The 14,811-nt window shown below is 45.6% G+C and overlaps 2 protein-coding genes and 1 long non-coding RNA gene across 6 annotated transcripts; 1 reads left to right on the top strand and 2 right to left on the bottom strand.

Annotated features, from left to right (window-relative positions):
- Positions 1 to 5,341: 5,341 nt before the first annotated feature.
- Positions 5,342 to 9,370, top strand: LOC109783706 (ATP synthase small subunit 6-A, mitochondrial). The gene is made up of 2 exons (XM_020342303.4): positions 5,342 to 5,650; positions 9,122 to 9,370. Exon 1 carries the CDS (start codon positions 5,444 to 5,446, stop codon positions 5,618 to 5,620), a length of 177 nt encoding a protein of 58 aa, XP_020197892.1. The 5' UTR covers positions 5,342 to 5,443; the 3' UTR covers positions 5,621 to 5,650; positions 9,122 to 9,370.
- On the bottom strand, positions 5,562 to 9,115 carry LOC109783708 (uncharacterized). Of its 3 annotated transcripts, XR_006667373.2 has the most exons (4): positions 7,971 to 9,115; positions 7,611 to 7,898; positions 6,493 to 7,447; positions 5,562 to 6,406 (listed from the first exon to the last, which is right to left on the bottom strand). It is a non-coding gene; the product is annotated as an uncharacterized lncRNA (long non-coding RNA). The 3 variants fall into 3 exon arrangements; XR_012188337.1 differs by having other exon boundaries at positions 5,562 to 7,447; positions 7,611 to 7,908; XR_012188336.1 differs by having other exon boundaries at positions 5,562 to 7,447.
- Positions 9,203 to 14,333, bottom strand: LOC109783709 (wall-associated receptor kinase 3). 2 transcript variants are annotated; one of them, XM_073502768.1, is made up of 4 exons: positions 14,078 to 14,333; positions 12,272 to 13,186; positions 11,770 to 11,910; positions 9,203 to 11,442 (listed from the first exon to the last, which is right to left on the bottom strand). In XM_073502768.1, the coding sequence occupies exons 1-4, from the start codon at positions 14,331 to 14,333 to the stop codon at positions 10,244 to 10,246; spliced, it is 2,511 nt and encodes an 836-aa protein (XP_073358869.1). In that variant the 3' UTR covers positions 9,203 to 10,243. The 2 variants fall into 2 exon arrangements, with proteins under 2 accessions (XP_073358869.1, XP_040250121.1); XM_040394187.3 differs by lacking the exon at positions 14,078 to 14,333 and adding an exon at positions 13,444 to 14,038.
- Between the last annotated feature and the right edge of the window lie 478 nt (positions 14,334 to 14,811).

The following is a 14,811-nucleotide window of genomic DNA, read 5'->3' as shown; positions in this document are numbered from 1 at the left end:
GGCTAGGAGGGGAGCTCAGGCATAGAGGCGTGGCCGCGGCAAAGACCTAGCTCCCTCGAGTCACCGAGAGGGGAGACACGAGGTTAGGGGGACAAAGTTCGTGTAACATTACTACTGCGTGAAGGCACTACTACTGATATGCACTCCCTTCGGGAGTACCCTGCAGTAGTGGTGTGTCTAGTTTTAGAAGAGGTCTTTTGATGCATGGGGAATCAAATCTAGCCGTGTGGACTCGAGAGTCATGTCGCGACTAAGTTGTGTCTGTCAAGACTCTGCAAGCATTCCACTTCCTCATTTAGTCATTGAGGAACACCCACTGTCCCCTCCATGTGTACTCTCCTATGGACTACCTATTTTAATCCTCGCATTAACAACCAAGAGGTAATTATAGCCCCCCAAAATATCTTGCACCAACCCATGAACGAGCACTAGGGGCTCTCTCCCATGACTGACCGTCACCTTCAACTTTCGCTTGCTCGCTCGCATCTGTTCCTTCCCTCGACAGTTTGCCGCAATAGCGTCAAATAGGATATTCCCTTTTCTTTTATGACACATTCTGGGAGCACCTATGTGGTGCCTTCAGCGCCACATGGAGGAAACGGCGCTCACGCGCCCCTGTTCTGGGCCGGCCCATCCGAGGCGAGCGCGAACCAGTTCCCCTGCTCGATCGCTTCAACCGCCCCCTCCCAAATCGCTCGAGCGGGTTGCTTCACTACCCCAATGTCGCTAGATCGCTCGAGCGGTACAGTCCAGGACCGGCCCCTCAAAAAAACTAGTCGTGGGTGGCCAGTTGACTGGTCAACTGGATTTTTGAAAAATATGATTAGAAAATAAAAATAAAAATCATCAATTCGAAATTGTTTATGGATTTTGATTGTTTTTAACAAAATTCAAAAACGTTCATCGAACTTGAAAAAAGTTCATTGAACTTGAAAAAAAAGTTCACCAAATTTGAAAAAGTTGAACGAATTTGTAAAAAGTTCACCATTATTTTAAAAGTTCATCAAATTTGTGAAAAATTTCATCCATTTTTAGAAAAGTTCATCAATTTCGGAAAAAGTTGAAAATAGTTCATCAATTTTTTTTAAAAAATTCATGGATGTGCAAAAAGTTCATCGATTTTGAAAAAAGTTCAAAATTCAAAAAAGGTTCAAAAAAAGTTAATCAAATTTGAGAAATGTTCATTGGATTTGCTAAAAGTTTATCGATTTTTAAAAAAGTTCACGAATTCAAAAAAGGTTCAAAAAAAAGTTCATCAAATTTGAGAAACGTTCATCAGATTTGCATAAAGTATATCGATGTTGAAAAAAGTTCACGAATTCAGAAAAAGGTTCACAAAACATTGTTCGCGAAATCGGAAAAAGGTTCACAAAAAAATGTTCGCAAAATCGAGAAAAGTTTAAAAAATAGAGAAAGAAAAAACAGAAGAAAAACCGGTGAAAAAAGAAAAGAAAATAGGTTCACGTTCTTTATTTGAAGAACTGTAAAAGATGCTCTCAATCACCAAAGGATGTTGTCCCCGGTGGTTACTGCGCTTGCAAAGAGACTGTGGGGTGAAGGGTTCGAATCCTCTCATGCACACCTTTTTTAAAAGAATTTTGAGAAGGAAAAAAAAGTAAGACAGGCCAGCCCAGTGCGGACCGGGGGGAGTGCGCCCGATTGCACAAAGAACTATATCGGGCCAGTGCGGACGGGGGGTGTGCGCCCGATTGCACAAAGAACTATACGGGCCAGTGTGGACGTGGGTGTGCGCCTGATTGCACAAAGAACTATATCAGGCCAGTGCGGACGGGGGATGTGCGCCCGATTGCACAAAGAACTATATCGGGCCAGTGCGGACGGGGGTGTGCGCCCGATTGTACAAAGAACTATACGGGCCAGTGCGGACGGGGGGTGTGCGCCCGATTGCACAAAGAATTATGCCCGCATTCTGCATCAAGTAGTCGATCGTTCGCACTGGGCCGGCCCACCTGAGAAGCTAAAGCGTACAGGCATCCGGTTTTGGGAACATTCTGGAATGTTCTAGCCTAGTTTTTCTGGTTTTGTGAAGATTCTAGAATGTTTCGGAACCGTTTCTTACTGGCTTTTCGCTTTCTTATGTTTTTTTACTAATCATTTTTTCCTTTTCCTTTTCTATTTCTTTTCTTTTTTCTTTTTTGTTCAGTTTCTTTTCTTTATTTTTTTTCAAAAATTTCACAACGTCTTCAGAAAAAATTGGGGTTTTCAGTTAATAATTCTGTTTCAAAACTTGTTCGCTAATTTCAAAGAATATTCATTTTTCTAAAAAAATCAGAAAAATAAAAAAAAGTTTTCGTTTCTAGAAATTGTTCACAAGTTTCAAAAAATGTTCATGTCTTAGATTGTGTTGGGAAGTTTAAAAAAAGTTCCATTTTAATAATTATGTGCATTTTGAAAAAATGTTCATGTTTTCAATTTTTTGTTCCGAAGTTTCAAAAAAAGTTTGGTTTAAAAAAAAATTCGCTGTCCGAATTTAGTTTTGGAATTTCAAAAGATGTTCCTGTTTTGAGAAAATGTTTGCATTTTTAAATTTTTTCCAGAGATTCATAATTTTTTTAAGGTTTCCAAAAAATAGGAATTTAAAAAATGTTCCTTTTTGAAAAAGTATTCACGTATTCTTTTTTCCCAAAGTTTCAAAAAATTGTTCAGTATTCTCGAAAGATGTCCCCTTTTTAAAAAAGGTTTGAGTTTTTTTAAATTTGTTCACAAATTTAAAAAGTGTCCGTGTTTTATAAGACATTTCCTTTTTTAAACAAATGTTTTGGGTTTGAAATTTCAAAAAATGTTCAGAGCGTCATTCATAAAATGTTCATGTTTCAGAAAATGTACAGGAATTTGAAAAATGTTCTCTTTTCTCGAAATATGTTCAGAATGTCATTCGGAAAATGTTCATGTCTCAGAAAATGTATAGGAATTTCAAAATATGCTCCCATTTCCAAAATTTGTTCACAATTTCAGAAAAAAATTCGTGTCACAAAAAAAGTTCAGGAATTTTATAAAAAACACAATATGAGAAAATTGTTCATGATTTAAAAATTCACAAAATTTGTTCCAGAGTTTTAAAAGTTGTTAACGTTTTAGAAAACTAGTAGGTTTTGCCAAAAATGTCCGTATTTTTTTTAAGGTCGGAATACAAAAATTGCTCACATTTTTTCGGAAAAAAGGTTTGAGTATGAAAAAATATTTGCGGCATTTCAAATTGTTTGAAATTTTCAAGAAATGTTTCAAAAATGTGTTTTTCCCAAAATTTCAATCCTTGTGTTATTATAGGGTTGGGCGGCTTAATATTTCACTAGCAGTTATGTGGTGGAGTGGCTAGCTCGTCACGGTTTGCAGTCTGGTGTGAGTGAGATCGTGGTATCGAATCGTAGTCTGGGCCGGCTTAGGGTCACAGGCCTCAAAGCGCTCACTTTTTTTCTAAATTTTCGGTTGTTGCTTCCAGAGAGAACAAAGCGCCTGAAGCCCTGGAGCAAATTACGGTTTTGCACTTTTGCATGCGGAGAGATGAGAAGGCTGGTTTGCATCCAGAGGAGAGGTATGACATGCGTAGCCGGCTTAGGGTCACAGGCCTCAAAGCGCTCACTTTTTTTTTTTCCAAATTTTCGGTTGTTGCTTCCAGAGAGAACAAAGCGCCTGAAGCCCTGGAGCAAATTACGGTTTTGCACTTTTGCATGCGGAGAGATGAGAAGGCTGGTTTGCATCCAGAGGAGAGGTGTGACATGCGCAGTCGGCTTAGGGTCACAGGCCTCAAAGCGCTCACTTTTTTTTCCAAATTTTCGGTTGTTGCTTCCAGAGAGAACAAAGCGCGTGAAGGCCTGGAGCAAATTACGGTTTTGCACTTTTGCATGCGGAGAGATGAGAAGGCTGGTTTGCATCCAGAGGAGAGGTGTGACATGCGCAGGAGGCAGGAGAATTGAAGGCGCTAGTACATGCGTGGCGACAAGCAATTGAAGCCAAGGCATGCATGCTTCTTTTTTGGGTATTGATAAGTGCCGAACGTGCCATGTTCTAGGATCTCAGCCCGAACGACTTTTCTACCTTTGATTTATTCGCACGAATCTTAGAGCAGACGGGGTCAGCCACGTCATGCCCTTTTCTCGTTCGGAAAAGCAGCAACTCGTCCCAAACGGTCCATCCTAATCCCTTTCCCCACAACCTCCCTTTCGTTGACCTGTAGACAAGTGAGCAGATAACGTCGATATGGTCGCTTGGTCGCCGGCGACCACGACGGCGCCTACCGTCTCGGAGCAGAGGCCGGAGGCTGCGGGCCTTCGCGGCGCACTCCCTCTGGTTGCCGCACGCGAGAGAGCTCTCCGCGTCAGAGGCGTGGAGCGGCGGAGGAAAGGGGCGAGTAGCGGCGGCGGTCCTCGCCCTAGCCAACACGGCAGCGCGTCCCGTCTCGGGGCAGAGACAGGAGGGAATTACGGCGCACTCCCTCCAGCGACCGCAGGCATGAGGAGAATTTCGCTCGAAGGCGTGGAGCGGCAGAGGCGAGGGTCGAGGAGCGGCAGAGGCGAGGGGCGAGGAGCGGCGGTGGCGAGGGCCGAGGAGCACCGGAGGCGAGGTGGGCTGCGCCGTCCTCGAAAGAGTGCGGCTTGGGGCCATGGGGAGGAGACACTGCTGGTTGTGCTCCGTCGTATCTCGATTGGAGAGCTTGAGCGCGAGTGCGGCGGGGAACCAGCTGTTTGCGGCGGCGAGGACGGCGGGGGGAACCAACTCCTTGTGCGGTGAAAGGGGCTGCACGGCGCCGGAGTTGTCGGGTCTGACGCCACCGGTGGCGCTGGTGACATCGGGGCAAGGTCGGCGTGCGGAAAACCACCACCGCTCCGGCCACTTCGATCGCAGATGTAGGCCACCGCCCCGCCTGCCTTCATCATCATCTTCGTCCCCGCAGGCCCATTCTTCTCGCAGGTAAGGTTAGGCCACTGCTCGCCTATTTATTTGGTCAGAATTTCTGATTTCTTGTGTAAGGGACTAGATGGGATACAGGGTTCAATCTACACTCTCTGTGGTAGTAGCAGATTACAGATCATCGATTACACGAATGGAGGAAGCACTCTTGAGAGGAACCGAGGAGGAAGAAAGGTAAAAGGGAAAAGCCGCCGGTCCGCCGTGATCCACTGGATGCCGTCCTCGTTGCCTGCTTCCCAGTACTTGTAGGTTGTAGCCGAGAGGTGTGCATAGACAGGCCCGGCCCATGAGCTGTCAAAGGGGAAAGCCCAGGTACGAGTATGGGCCAGGGGAGGTCCCTAACATCTTGTTTATCTCAGGCCGGGCCGTGCCGTGCCGGGCCGGCCCATTTGGCCAGGTATAACCGCGACTCACTCAACCCAACCCACAGCCAGCCACTCCTCTTTTCCCCTCGTCTCCTCCCCGTCCACGCCGCAAAGCACCGAGAACCAGATCGGAGCGCTACCCACCGGAGATGAAGTTCTTCTCGGCGTTCGACCCGTGGCCGGTGTTCTTCCGCCGGGAGTGGGGCCGCACCTGGCCCTTCCTCGCCGGCTTCGCCGTCACGGGGGCCCTCATCACCAAGATGACCGCCGGCTTCACCGAGGAGGACCTCAAGAACTCCAAGTTCGTCCAGGCGCACAAGAAGTAGTCACCGCCCGCCCGGCCCGTCCGCCGCCAGGTATCCCCCCGCTCTTCCTCCGGCCCCCCTCCTTCGATCCGTCCTTGGGTAGGTAGATGCGTGGATCTGTCGGCCGCTTGTTCTCGTCGTAGATCTGGGGTCGGGGAGAGGGGCGTTCGATTCGCCTTCGCGCGCACGTAGTAGATGGCTGGTGCCGGAGTCTTGATCGTTGGTGGTAAGAAGGGCTGCGGCGATTTGCGGGGAACCTGTGGAGCCGTTTCGGATCTGGAGGAGCACGAGGGAGACGCGACACGGGGTGTCTGTGTTTGAGGTGCAGGATATCAACCACCGAAAAACTCTTAGCACATGTCAAACTTATAGTCAAAGACGAGAGCTTCATCTGCAATGTTGTTAGCCACATGTAGTTTAACTCGGGGATTTGTAACTGAAATTGGCTCGGACAAAGACACAAACAACTTCTGTGCACAAAAATAACAAAGAACACCTAGGGAATTCTATAACTATTAACAATAAGTACCACATGTGCGGCGAGCTGACATCCCGGAATTGTGCAAACTCAAGACCATCCGTACGAAATAGAAGTAATCTAGAGAGACATGGACTAAACCTAGGAGCGCACAGCAATAGCGAAGGAATCAGTAAAAAAGACACCAATTAATAAAATCCAAATAGAGGAGAGAAGCAACACATGACCTTGTGTTGGAGGCTCTCCCTAACCAGGAAAGCATGGACTCGGCCAAGTCCGCCTCGCTCGCCATGAACTCTGTCGTCTCCTCCGAGTCAGGGTCCTCCAGCCTGCACCGGCCATAACACCGCAAAGCTACTTAGACGACCAAACCTCAAAGAAAGCAACAGTTGGGGCTGAGATGGGAAAAAAATACCGTCTTTTGTGAATTTTATGGAGTCATCTTATAAATGTCACATAGAGCTGAGATGGGCTGACTCGAAAAACTGAATTCAACTGAAACATATTCAAGACTGGAACCTCTGTATGAATGGCAGTGGATCATCCTATACAACTGTAGTACCTAAATCGTAGCTGATCTAAACTAAAGAAAAATCAATATTCGGATGAAACTGAATGGAAATCAAAATTGAAGCCTTTGTATGCATATGAATGGATCATCCTATAATGCTGCATTACCCGACTCATGCGTAGAACTGCTGAGGCCTTTTCAAGTAGGTTTCTTTCGTTCCATAGTTTGCAATGTATCCTAGTACTTGTTTTTTTTCTAATTCCTAGTCTACACGGCACCATTGTCAGAATAAATAGATGACATGAGATTGGATTTGTTTATTAGTGCCGGTGCAGCACTTTCGAATAGAACAAGTCAATTTATCCCAAATGAATATTCTACTATATTGAAAGTATATATGAAGAGCAGATTGTCATTTAACTTCAATACAAACAATGGAAGAATTCCATGGATCACAGTATCTATTTATATGTAAGACTCAACAAATCAAACAATTAAGGAATCATCTTTTATTCAGGATGCCGTTAATTCCTCAACATATTGGTAGGCCATGTTCTAATGAACCAAGAATAGACTATCATGCCCATCTTCTTTCGTAAATTATACAGTGTATTGTCATGTTGGAATGAACAGATGCATAATATGTTAAAATCAGAATAAAAGCAACACGGCGGTGGGCATACACATGAAAACAATCATAGCTTCCCAATAGATTGGAATTTATCAAGATTAAGGAACACCTGATTCAATAGACCACTGAAGCTATTCTTTACTCGCATCATTTTTCTTCTCAAGTGTTGATCGGAACTGCAGCAACCCTAAAGTATGCCCTGTAGGAGTAGTATCAAAAACTACAACCCTAATATGCAATAAGAGAACAGAAGTCAGACTCTAATGGTTACTGGAACTGAGGAATATCCAATAAGAGAACAGTCTAATGGTTACTGGAACTGAGGTGTGAGCTGAAATAAATACATATCACAATTAACCAAAAAAATATGAGAAAGTACAGGAAGTTGTACCAGCTGGAGTACAGAAGAAGACGTAAGGAAACACATGCTTGACACTGCCAATCTCCCATAGCTTCCTCGTTCGGAACATTTATTTAGAGATCTGGACTGAAACAAGCACGCATGAATCAATCTCCTCACTGTGTGGACTCGAACCTGCATGACAGCGTCGAAGAAATTGGTTGTGGAGTTCAATGGTCCACTGGAGGAAAGACTTGGGGTTGATGGTGAGGACGACGCGCACGAGGTCGGACCGCCAGAGTCGCCGGTACACGACTCACATCCAGGGCGAAAACGGATCTGCCGAAACCTTCGCGAACCAGTCAACAGGCGAACTCGATGGGGAAGAAAACATGACGATCTTGGACGTACTCCTGGACATCGGGGGCACGAGGCAGCCACCCCTGCTGCGGCCCTGCTCTCGTTCGCCGCGTCGCCAGAGGAGGAGGCACCGGCGGTGGCGGTGTGAGATCTGGGGATCTTGAGGGGATGGCGGCGCAACGATCTCGAGGGAATCGAGAGCGACGGCGACGCAGCTTACTCGAGGGGATCGAGAGCCGAGGGCGGCGGCGACGGGAGGGGATCGAGAGTGGAGGGCAGGAGAGTCGTGCGTGCGATTGGTTTAGGGTTTTTTTTCGCTGGTTAATTTTCGTTGGTTAATTTTTGGAGGTTTTTTTTCCTTCGCTTGTAGATGGGTGCGACGTTAGGTGCGGCCCTGGACTGTGTGGGGGCATCGCGACGTGGTTTTTTTATTTGAAAGCAAGCTAAGGGCTATTTCTGTTTTGTAAGTTGTAGTGACGCAAAAAGGGTTCAGTGTCCCTAGTATCTTGTAGCCTATGACAAAACTGCCTAACCCACTGATGACAATAGCACCCTTGTTTTGGAGTTATTTCTTACCACATCAACGATTTAGAGCACTACCTTCTACTGTTTATGTGGTCACTCTAGCTCTTTTGCTACTATGATGTTGTTATCTTATCCTGTCTTCACTCTGGTCCCATTTTCTTAAATTATCATCATTTCTATGTAGTGTGGAGAAAGTTCAGTTGGTAAACCAACTGGCTCGTTATATTAAAACGATTGTTTCTATATGCAATCAAACCAAAAGATAACAAGTAGATGATCTTCCTTGTGCCAAAATACTGGAGTGCATTGAGATGTGTCTGACTATATGTGAAGCTCTATTTGGTCTTCTATATATGATGAGCCTTTCCGTAGGATCAAATTTTATGAGCATAGGAATATATATACCTCGGTTTCTGCAGGGAATTTTAGCTGTGTTAATGTTAGAGCTTTCATCTGTAACTGTTAAAATGTGCAAATCATTTTGGATTATTTTTTGCTGTGGCAATGAATACCTATGACTGCTTCAGCTAAATCTGATATCGTAGGCAGCATGATTTCTGCTAAAAAGAACTCAGTGTTTGCGCCCTTTGCTTCAGTAGTAGGGTTTTAGAAATATTTGTATGCCTTTTGTAGTTTGCTATCAAGTTACTGAATGCTCAACATTACTCTACTGGCAGGTCACAGGGGCAGCAGCTGAGTAACCGGCATGTGTCCTTGATGCGGCGAGCCAGTCCTCACCCTCACTATTGTGATTGAGCTTTTATGTTTTTCTTTTCAAATCCAACTGCATGCATTTTTGCTGCTCTGGTTTGTAATGTAATAAGCGACATTTGAATCGTTGAATCCAAGAAAAAAACAGCTTCGGATAAAGTAGCTGCCATGGGTCACTCTGTCTATGTACAATGAAGACGCTCTCTGTTTCGTTTCGTGGATCTGTTACCGTGTGTGCTTCGCTTTTTTGGTAGTCGATACTGCTGATTACTGCCATTGGTTGTTAAGAGCATTTACTTGCTTTACACTGGTTTACTGGATGTCTGGAATAGGTTGATCAACTTGATGATCTCCAATCAAGTTTAATTCTTCTTAAATTTACGATCTTCAAGTAAGTTTAATTCTAGTCATGCTTCCCAGGCGACCATGCATGGAAATGAATTTGAACGCTGCAAATAATGTAGCCATCTGTTTCCAAAATACATGATGTGTACGGTATGTACCTAGTCTATCCCAGATACAACTATGGCTGTTGTTTATTGAAGAACTTGCTACTTTAATATTTAAAATTTTAAGACTTATACTCCCTCTGATCCAAAATAAGTGTTGTCGTTTACAATAATATTACTAGGCCACAAAATATTGGCAGAGTTCCCCGCTTGCATCCTCAACAAGGTGGGCCACTTTGTCTTTCTTTTTTGCCTCATACGAAGGAGCTGGTTTTCATTATCATGAAATAACGAATCAACAATATGAGAGTTCCAACGAAAGCAAACTACCCTAGGTGTTCAAGGTTTAACTTACATGACTAACATTTAAATTTTCTGACGAGTTAGTACTGGAAGTTAAAATCTTTACATGACCAGCAATCAGTCAGCAGTTTCCACATGTCAGCAAAAAGTTTATCCCTTTTGTTCAAATCCAATCCAACCAAATATGTGTGACCAGATCAAATACACATAAAACACGTTCAAGAATGCTAGTCAGGGGGCAAATACACATGGTAACAATATTCAGAGAGAAAAACGTATGGAAAGAAGCTATGCACGCAAGTGCTAGTAGCTTAATGGAGTATCTAATTGCTTTCGTCACCTAGCATAATATGAACTTCCTGGATTTATGTGTTGGTTCTCATTTTCTCCCATAGAATAGTCAGATTCTACTTCCTGAACACCGGTGGAATCTCCACCTAGAAGGCTCTCTCCATCCGTCTCCACGCCCACTCGTACCCATGGATACATTGGAAGCTTTCTCAATCTGCCGAGCTCATTCGCAACCTCTTTCATCGAGGGCCTGCTGTCACCACACATATCTAGGCATTTCTTTGCTAGGTCTGCAAGTCCTTTCAGCAACTCCATGCTCTCTTGTTCTTTCACGTGTTTGACCAACACCGCATCAAGATTGTTCTCCTTCATGGCAGATAGGAAAGTCGATGATAAGATCTTTTGTGTGTCAGGCCCTTCAAGCTTTAGTGGCAATTGGCCTGTGAGGATCTCCAAAAGGATAACTCCAAAGCTATACACATCGCTTTTAGCTGTCAACTGACACGTTTGCAGGTATTCAGGATCAAGGTATCCACACGTACCTTGAAGTATTGTGAGAAATTGCTCTTCATCAGATGGGGCTAGTACCGAGGCTCCAAAGTCCGATACCTTGGCCATGTGGTTGTCATCAAGAAGAATGTTGGAAGTTTTTACATCACCATGAATAATAGGGGGAGATGCATAAGAGTGTAGGAAGCTGAGTCCTTCGGCTGCTTCATGAGAAATCCTTAAGAGATTGTTGAAGGAGATATGTGATGATCGGTTCTTTCCATGAATATACTCAAAAAGTGTACCATTTAGAACAAAATCATATACTAGAATTGGAACTTCCAGCTCAAGGCAACAACCTAAGAGTTTCACAATGTTCTTGTGATTTATTTGGGATAGAATGAGCAACTCTTGGCCAAATTCCTTCTTTTGCCTTTCATCAACTAATGCACATCTTTTAATTGCAACTGTAATGTTGTTCTTCAATATCCCTTTATAGACTGTTCCATGACCTCCTTTTCCAAGTATTCTGGTACTGTCAAAGTTGTTGGTGGCATGTATAAGCTCAGCTTCTGAAAATATAGTGAAAGCAAGACCTTTCTCAGATTTCATCCTATCAAACAAAAGCAACCCTCCATGTTGGCGGAAATACTCCCTCTTAACTTTTTCCAATTTTCTCTTCTGGATTATCATTTGTCCCCAAAATACAGTGATCATGGCGATAATGATTGCCCCAAATAATCCTAGTGTAACTCCTGCATGCATGACGATATGGGATGAGACAACTATTTCAGTGAGTGAGAGAGAGAGAGAGAGAGAGTTAGTTGGTGTTCTTTCGCTAACAAAAGATGTATTATTAGTTTAAAAATTTACGGTTAGTGAATGGGACACAAATAATAAAGGTTTTAGTCTATTTCTCATGTCCAAGTCCACACACTGATCCTCATCTGATGTCTTAATTAAGAATATCAAATAACTAGCACCATAAATTAGACAAAAGGAAAACTCAATGGACTTAAAGGTCAAGGGATAGGACAAAAATAATATTTTTAGCTAGATGATCTCATTCCTTTTTGTGTTACCTAGTATTAAGCCGATATCAGGGTTGCATGTATCGTCTTCCATTTTTCTTCCTACACGACACGAACACCGGTATCCTCCAATTGTATTGTGGCAAGTGCCTCCCGAAGGACATGGGTTGTTGTTACTACATTCGTCGACATCTGCAGTAAGATGGCAAAACTAAATATTAGAATTTTGACATAGTAAGAACAATTTTATATATATTCAGAGTGCAATTCTATTGACATTTGTGTGTATACACATTCAGTACGAAGATAGTCCACCGGTTTCTTCTTTATAATGTGTATTATTATTATTATTTCAAAAGTCAAACTTTTGTATCTTTGACCAAGTTCATAGAAAACTAGCAACAACTAAATACTAAACAAATACAATATGAAAATATAATTCATGATAGATCTAGTGATACAGATTTGGTGTTGTAAACTTGTCAAAGATAGAGAAAGTTTGACATCCATCTTAGTATTAAAAAAGGATGGAGTAATTAGTAGATTACCGTACCTTGGCATCCACCGGGGAGATAAGCATTGCCTTTGTACCCCTGCGAGCAGTTGCACATATAGCCGTAATCATTGACGGAATCCACGCACACGCTGTTGCTGCTGAGGCATGCGTAGGTCGTATTCCGTCGTGCGTCGTCACACGACTTTGCGTCCCTCACAGCCCAATCAACCACCATGGGCACCCGCCCATGGTGCGTGTCGTTGAAGGTGGTGTTGCCGACGTACGAGGTGATGAAGTTGAACGCCGCGGCCTCCATGAGCACCGCGTAGCTGCACCGGTTGAACTCCCAGATCCGGCTCGTGTTGACGGAGCGGGAGAAGTTGGTGTCGTAGTAGTACATCCTCTTGGGTATCATGGTCTGGGAGCAGCCCATGCCGGCGCAGGACCCGTCCACCAGGTCCGACAGGTTGCGGCACGTGGCCACGCCCATCCCCTGGTACCCCGTGCCGGCGAAGTCGGACATGATGCCCAGGGCGTTGCACCCGATGACCGTGAACCTGTTCTCGACGTCGGAGAGCCGGTAGACGGAGGAAGGCCCTCCGTTCTGGCTCTCGTGATAGCCGAGATGCTCCATGCTCCTGGTGGAGTTGTTGTAGCAGAAAGCCTCGATGTAGTTGAGCACCCTGGCGGTGCTGTGGGTCAGGGAGATGTCCAGCACCTCAAAGATGGCCTTGAACGGCTTGGGCTTGAGGGCGCCATCTCTAACCTCGCAGCTAAGGTCGAAGACTTCTGCGAGCGAGCAGTTGGGGATATTGGGATCGATGCCAAATGGGTACGGTATCTCGACATCGCCGCACCGCCTTCGGCAGTTTGAGCTAGGACCCGCGGCCCCAGAGGCATGCTGTGTCCCAAGCAGTATGAGGCCAAGAAGGCTAAGCTGCAACAAGACGTGCATATTCTTCGGCTGAAGATCTACAACCAAGTAAACGACACTGTCCTTTATTATTTTTCGATAAAGGGCGGTTGGTTTCAAAGACAAGATTACTCGGTAACATGGAGAAATGGAGGCCATGCGCATACTACAGTTCATATATATGTCACCTTGCTAGGCCAGTGAGCTTCTTGCATGATCACAAGTAAAGCATGCCAAGAAAGCAGAATGGATCTCATGAGCGTGGAGAAGATGATATATATTGAAAACATATTACAGCTTACAGCATAGAACTCACCTGATAAATCTCTTGGAGAAGCCGCACGTATCTTGGAGGAGCTGCTCTCTCGTGCTCGCTCGAGAATTAATTTGTGCTTGCTCCGGAAGTCCCTCTGTGCTAATTGTGTTGTGAAGAACAGCCAACGGTAGCAGGTAGGCGCACACGAGGACGACGACGTAGAGCTCTCTTATCTTAAACGGCGGACTTGTCAAAAAGTCTATGGCCAGCGGCAGGTCGACTGGTCAAAAAGTCAACACGCACGCAGCTACTTGCATGCATGGGCAAACGGCGGACTTCTCTTTTTGCAAAAGAATAAGCGGTCTCATGGTCAGCGTCCAAAAAAGAAAAAAGGTTTCCCACCATACGTCGACGGACGTCCCTGCCTGTCTTGGCCGTCCAAAACTTTGAGATTCGTGCATTTTTTCACCCATGTTTTTTTGAAAGATCCAGCAAATTGCTGGCTTGATTCAGATTTAGCAGAAAGCAGCGGAAGAACAACATGGTGAAGATCCGAAGATCAAAAAGAGAAAGAAAAAAACTGCGGCCCTAATAGCTGCAGGGAGCTACACCCACCACAAACAACATGACTACACAACCGAAGCACCTGTCCTAAGCTAAGCATCACCACCGCGTCTCGAACAACGCCGATCACCTCCGAAGACAGCAGCAGCTCCCACTACAACTTCCCTCGCCAACGCACCATCCACCCAGGAAGCAGGGGGTAGATGCCGGGACTTGGTCGATCCCAGGTAGAGCTTCGTCTTGGACTCATCGATGATGTCGTACATTGCGCCTGGAGCTTCACCTTGAACAGCGGTGAGCACCGGAGGAGCGCCACAAAGAGCTTCCAGGAAGTGTCTCCAAACGTGATGCTCCCAACAGAGGAACGACGTCAAACACGTCGCCATCACGCCGATCCAACACCGGACCTAGGATTTTGCCCGGAGATAAACCACCATCCGAGCACGAGGAAGATGCCGACACACCTCAGGTGACGCCTCCAACGAGGAAAATGACACCCACAGGCGCCATCGCCACCGGCCTCTGGTCGTGCAGGACTTTCGTCCGTATCGCCGCACACCTTCGCTCGTGCCCATAGAAGCTCGTTCATGCAGTCTCGCACCGCCACCGCCGCAGAACCTAGTCGTAGAAGCCATGGAGTCGTGGTCCACCCCGCCCACGGCGAGCCTACAGTGACCAGATCAGTCCCTGCATCCCGCATCTATCACGACCGGAGCCGCCTGCTCCAGCATCACAGGACCAGCGCGCAGGGCCGGCGCGCGTCAAACCCACCACGGATCTGGCCAGGTTTGACCAGATCCGGCCGCCACACGCCGGAGGGGCGCCGCCCCGCCAGCCCGCGCCGAATCCGAGGCACCTCCACGC

The sequence above is a fragment of the Aegilops tauschii genome, chromosome 7 (genome assembly GCF_002575655.3).
Source record: "Aegilops tauschii subsp. strangulata cultivar AL8/78 chromosome 7, Aet v6.0, whole genome shotgun sequence".
Lineage (NCBI taxonomy): Eukaryota > Viridiplantae > Streptophyta > Magnoliopsida > Poales > Poaceae > Aegilops > Aegilops tauschii.
The sequence above is the reverse complement of the archived record's forward strand: the minus strand, read 5'-3'. Positions and strand labels throughout refer to the sequence as shown.

Bases quoted from the DNA above. Each gene is read 5' to 3' on its own strand.
- LOC109783706 (XM_020342303.4), top strand. From the start codon at position 5,444: ATGAAGTTCTTCTCGGCGTTCGACCCGTGGCCGGTGTTCTTCCGCCGG.
- LOC109783709 (XM_073502768.1), bottom strand. From the start codon at position 14,333: ATGGCGACGTGTTTGACGTCGTTCCTCTGTTGGGAGCATCACGTTTGG. The intron at 13,187-14,077 runs GTGATCGGCGTT...ACTTGGTTGTAG, and splicing joins AGCTGCTGCTGTCTTCGGAG to ATCTTCAGCCGAAGAATATG. The intron at 11,911-12,271 runs GTACGGTAATCT...ATCTTACTGCAG, and splicing joins TCTCCCCGGTGGATGCCAAG to ATGTCGACGAATGTAGTAAC.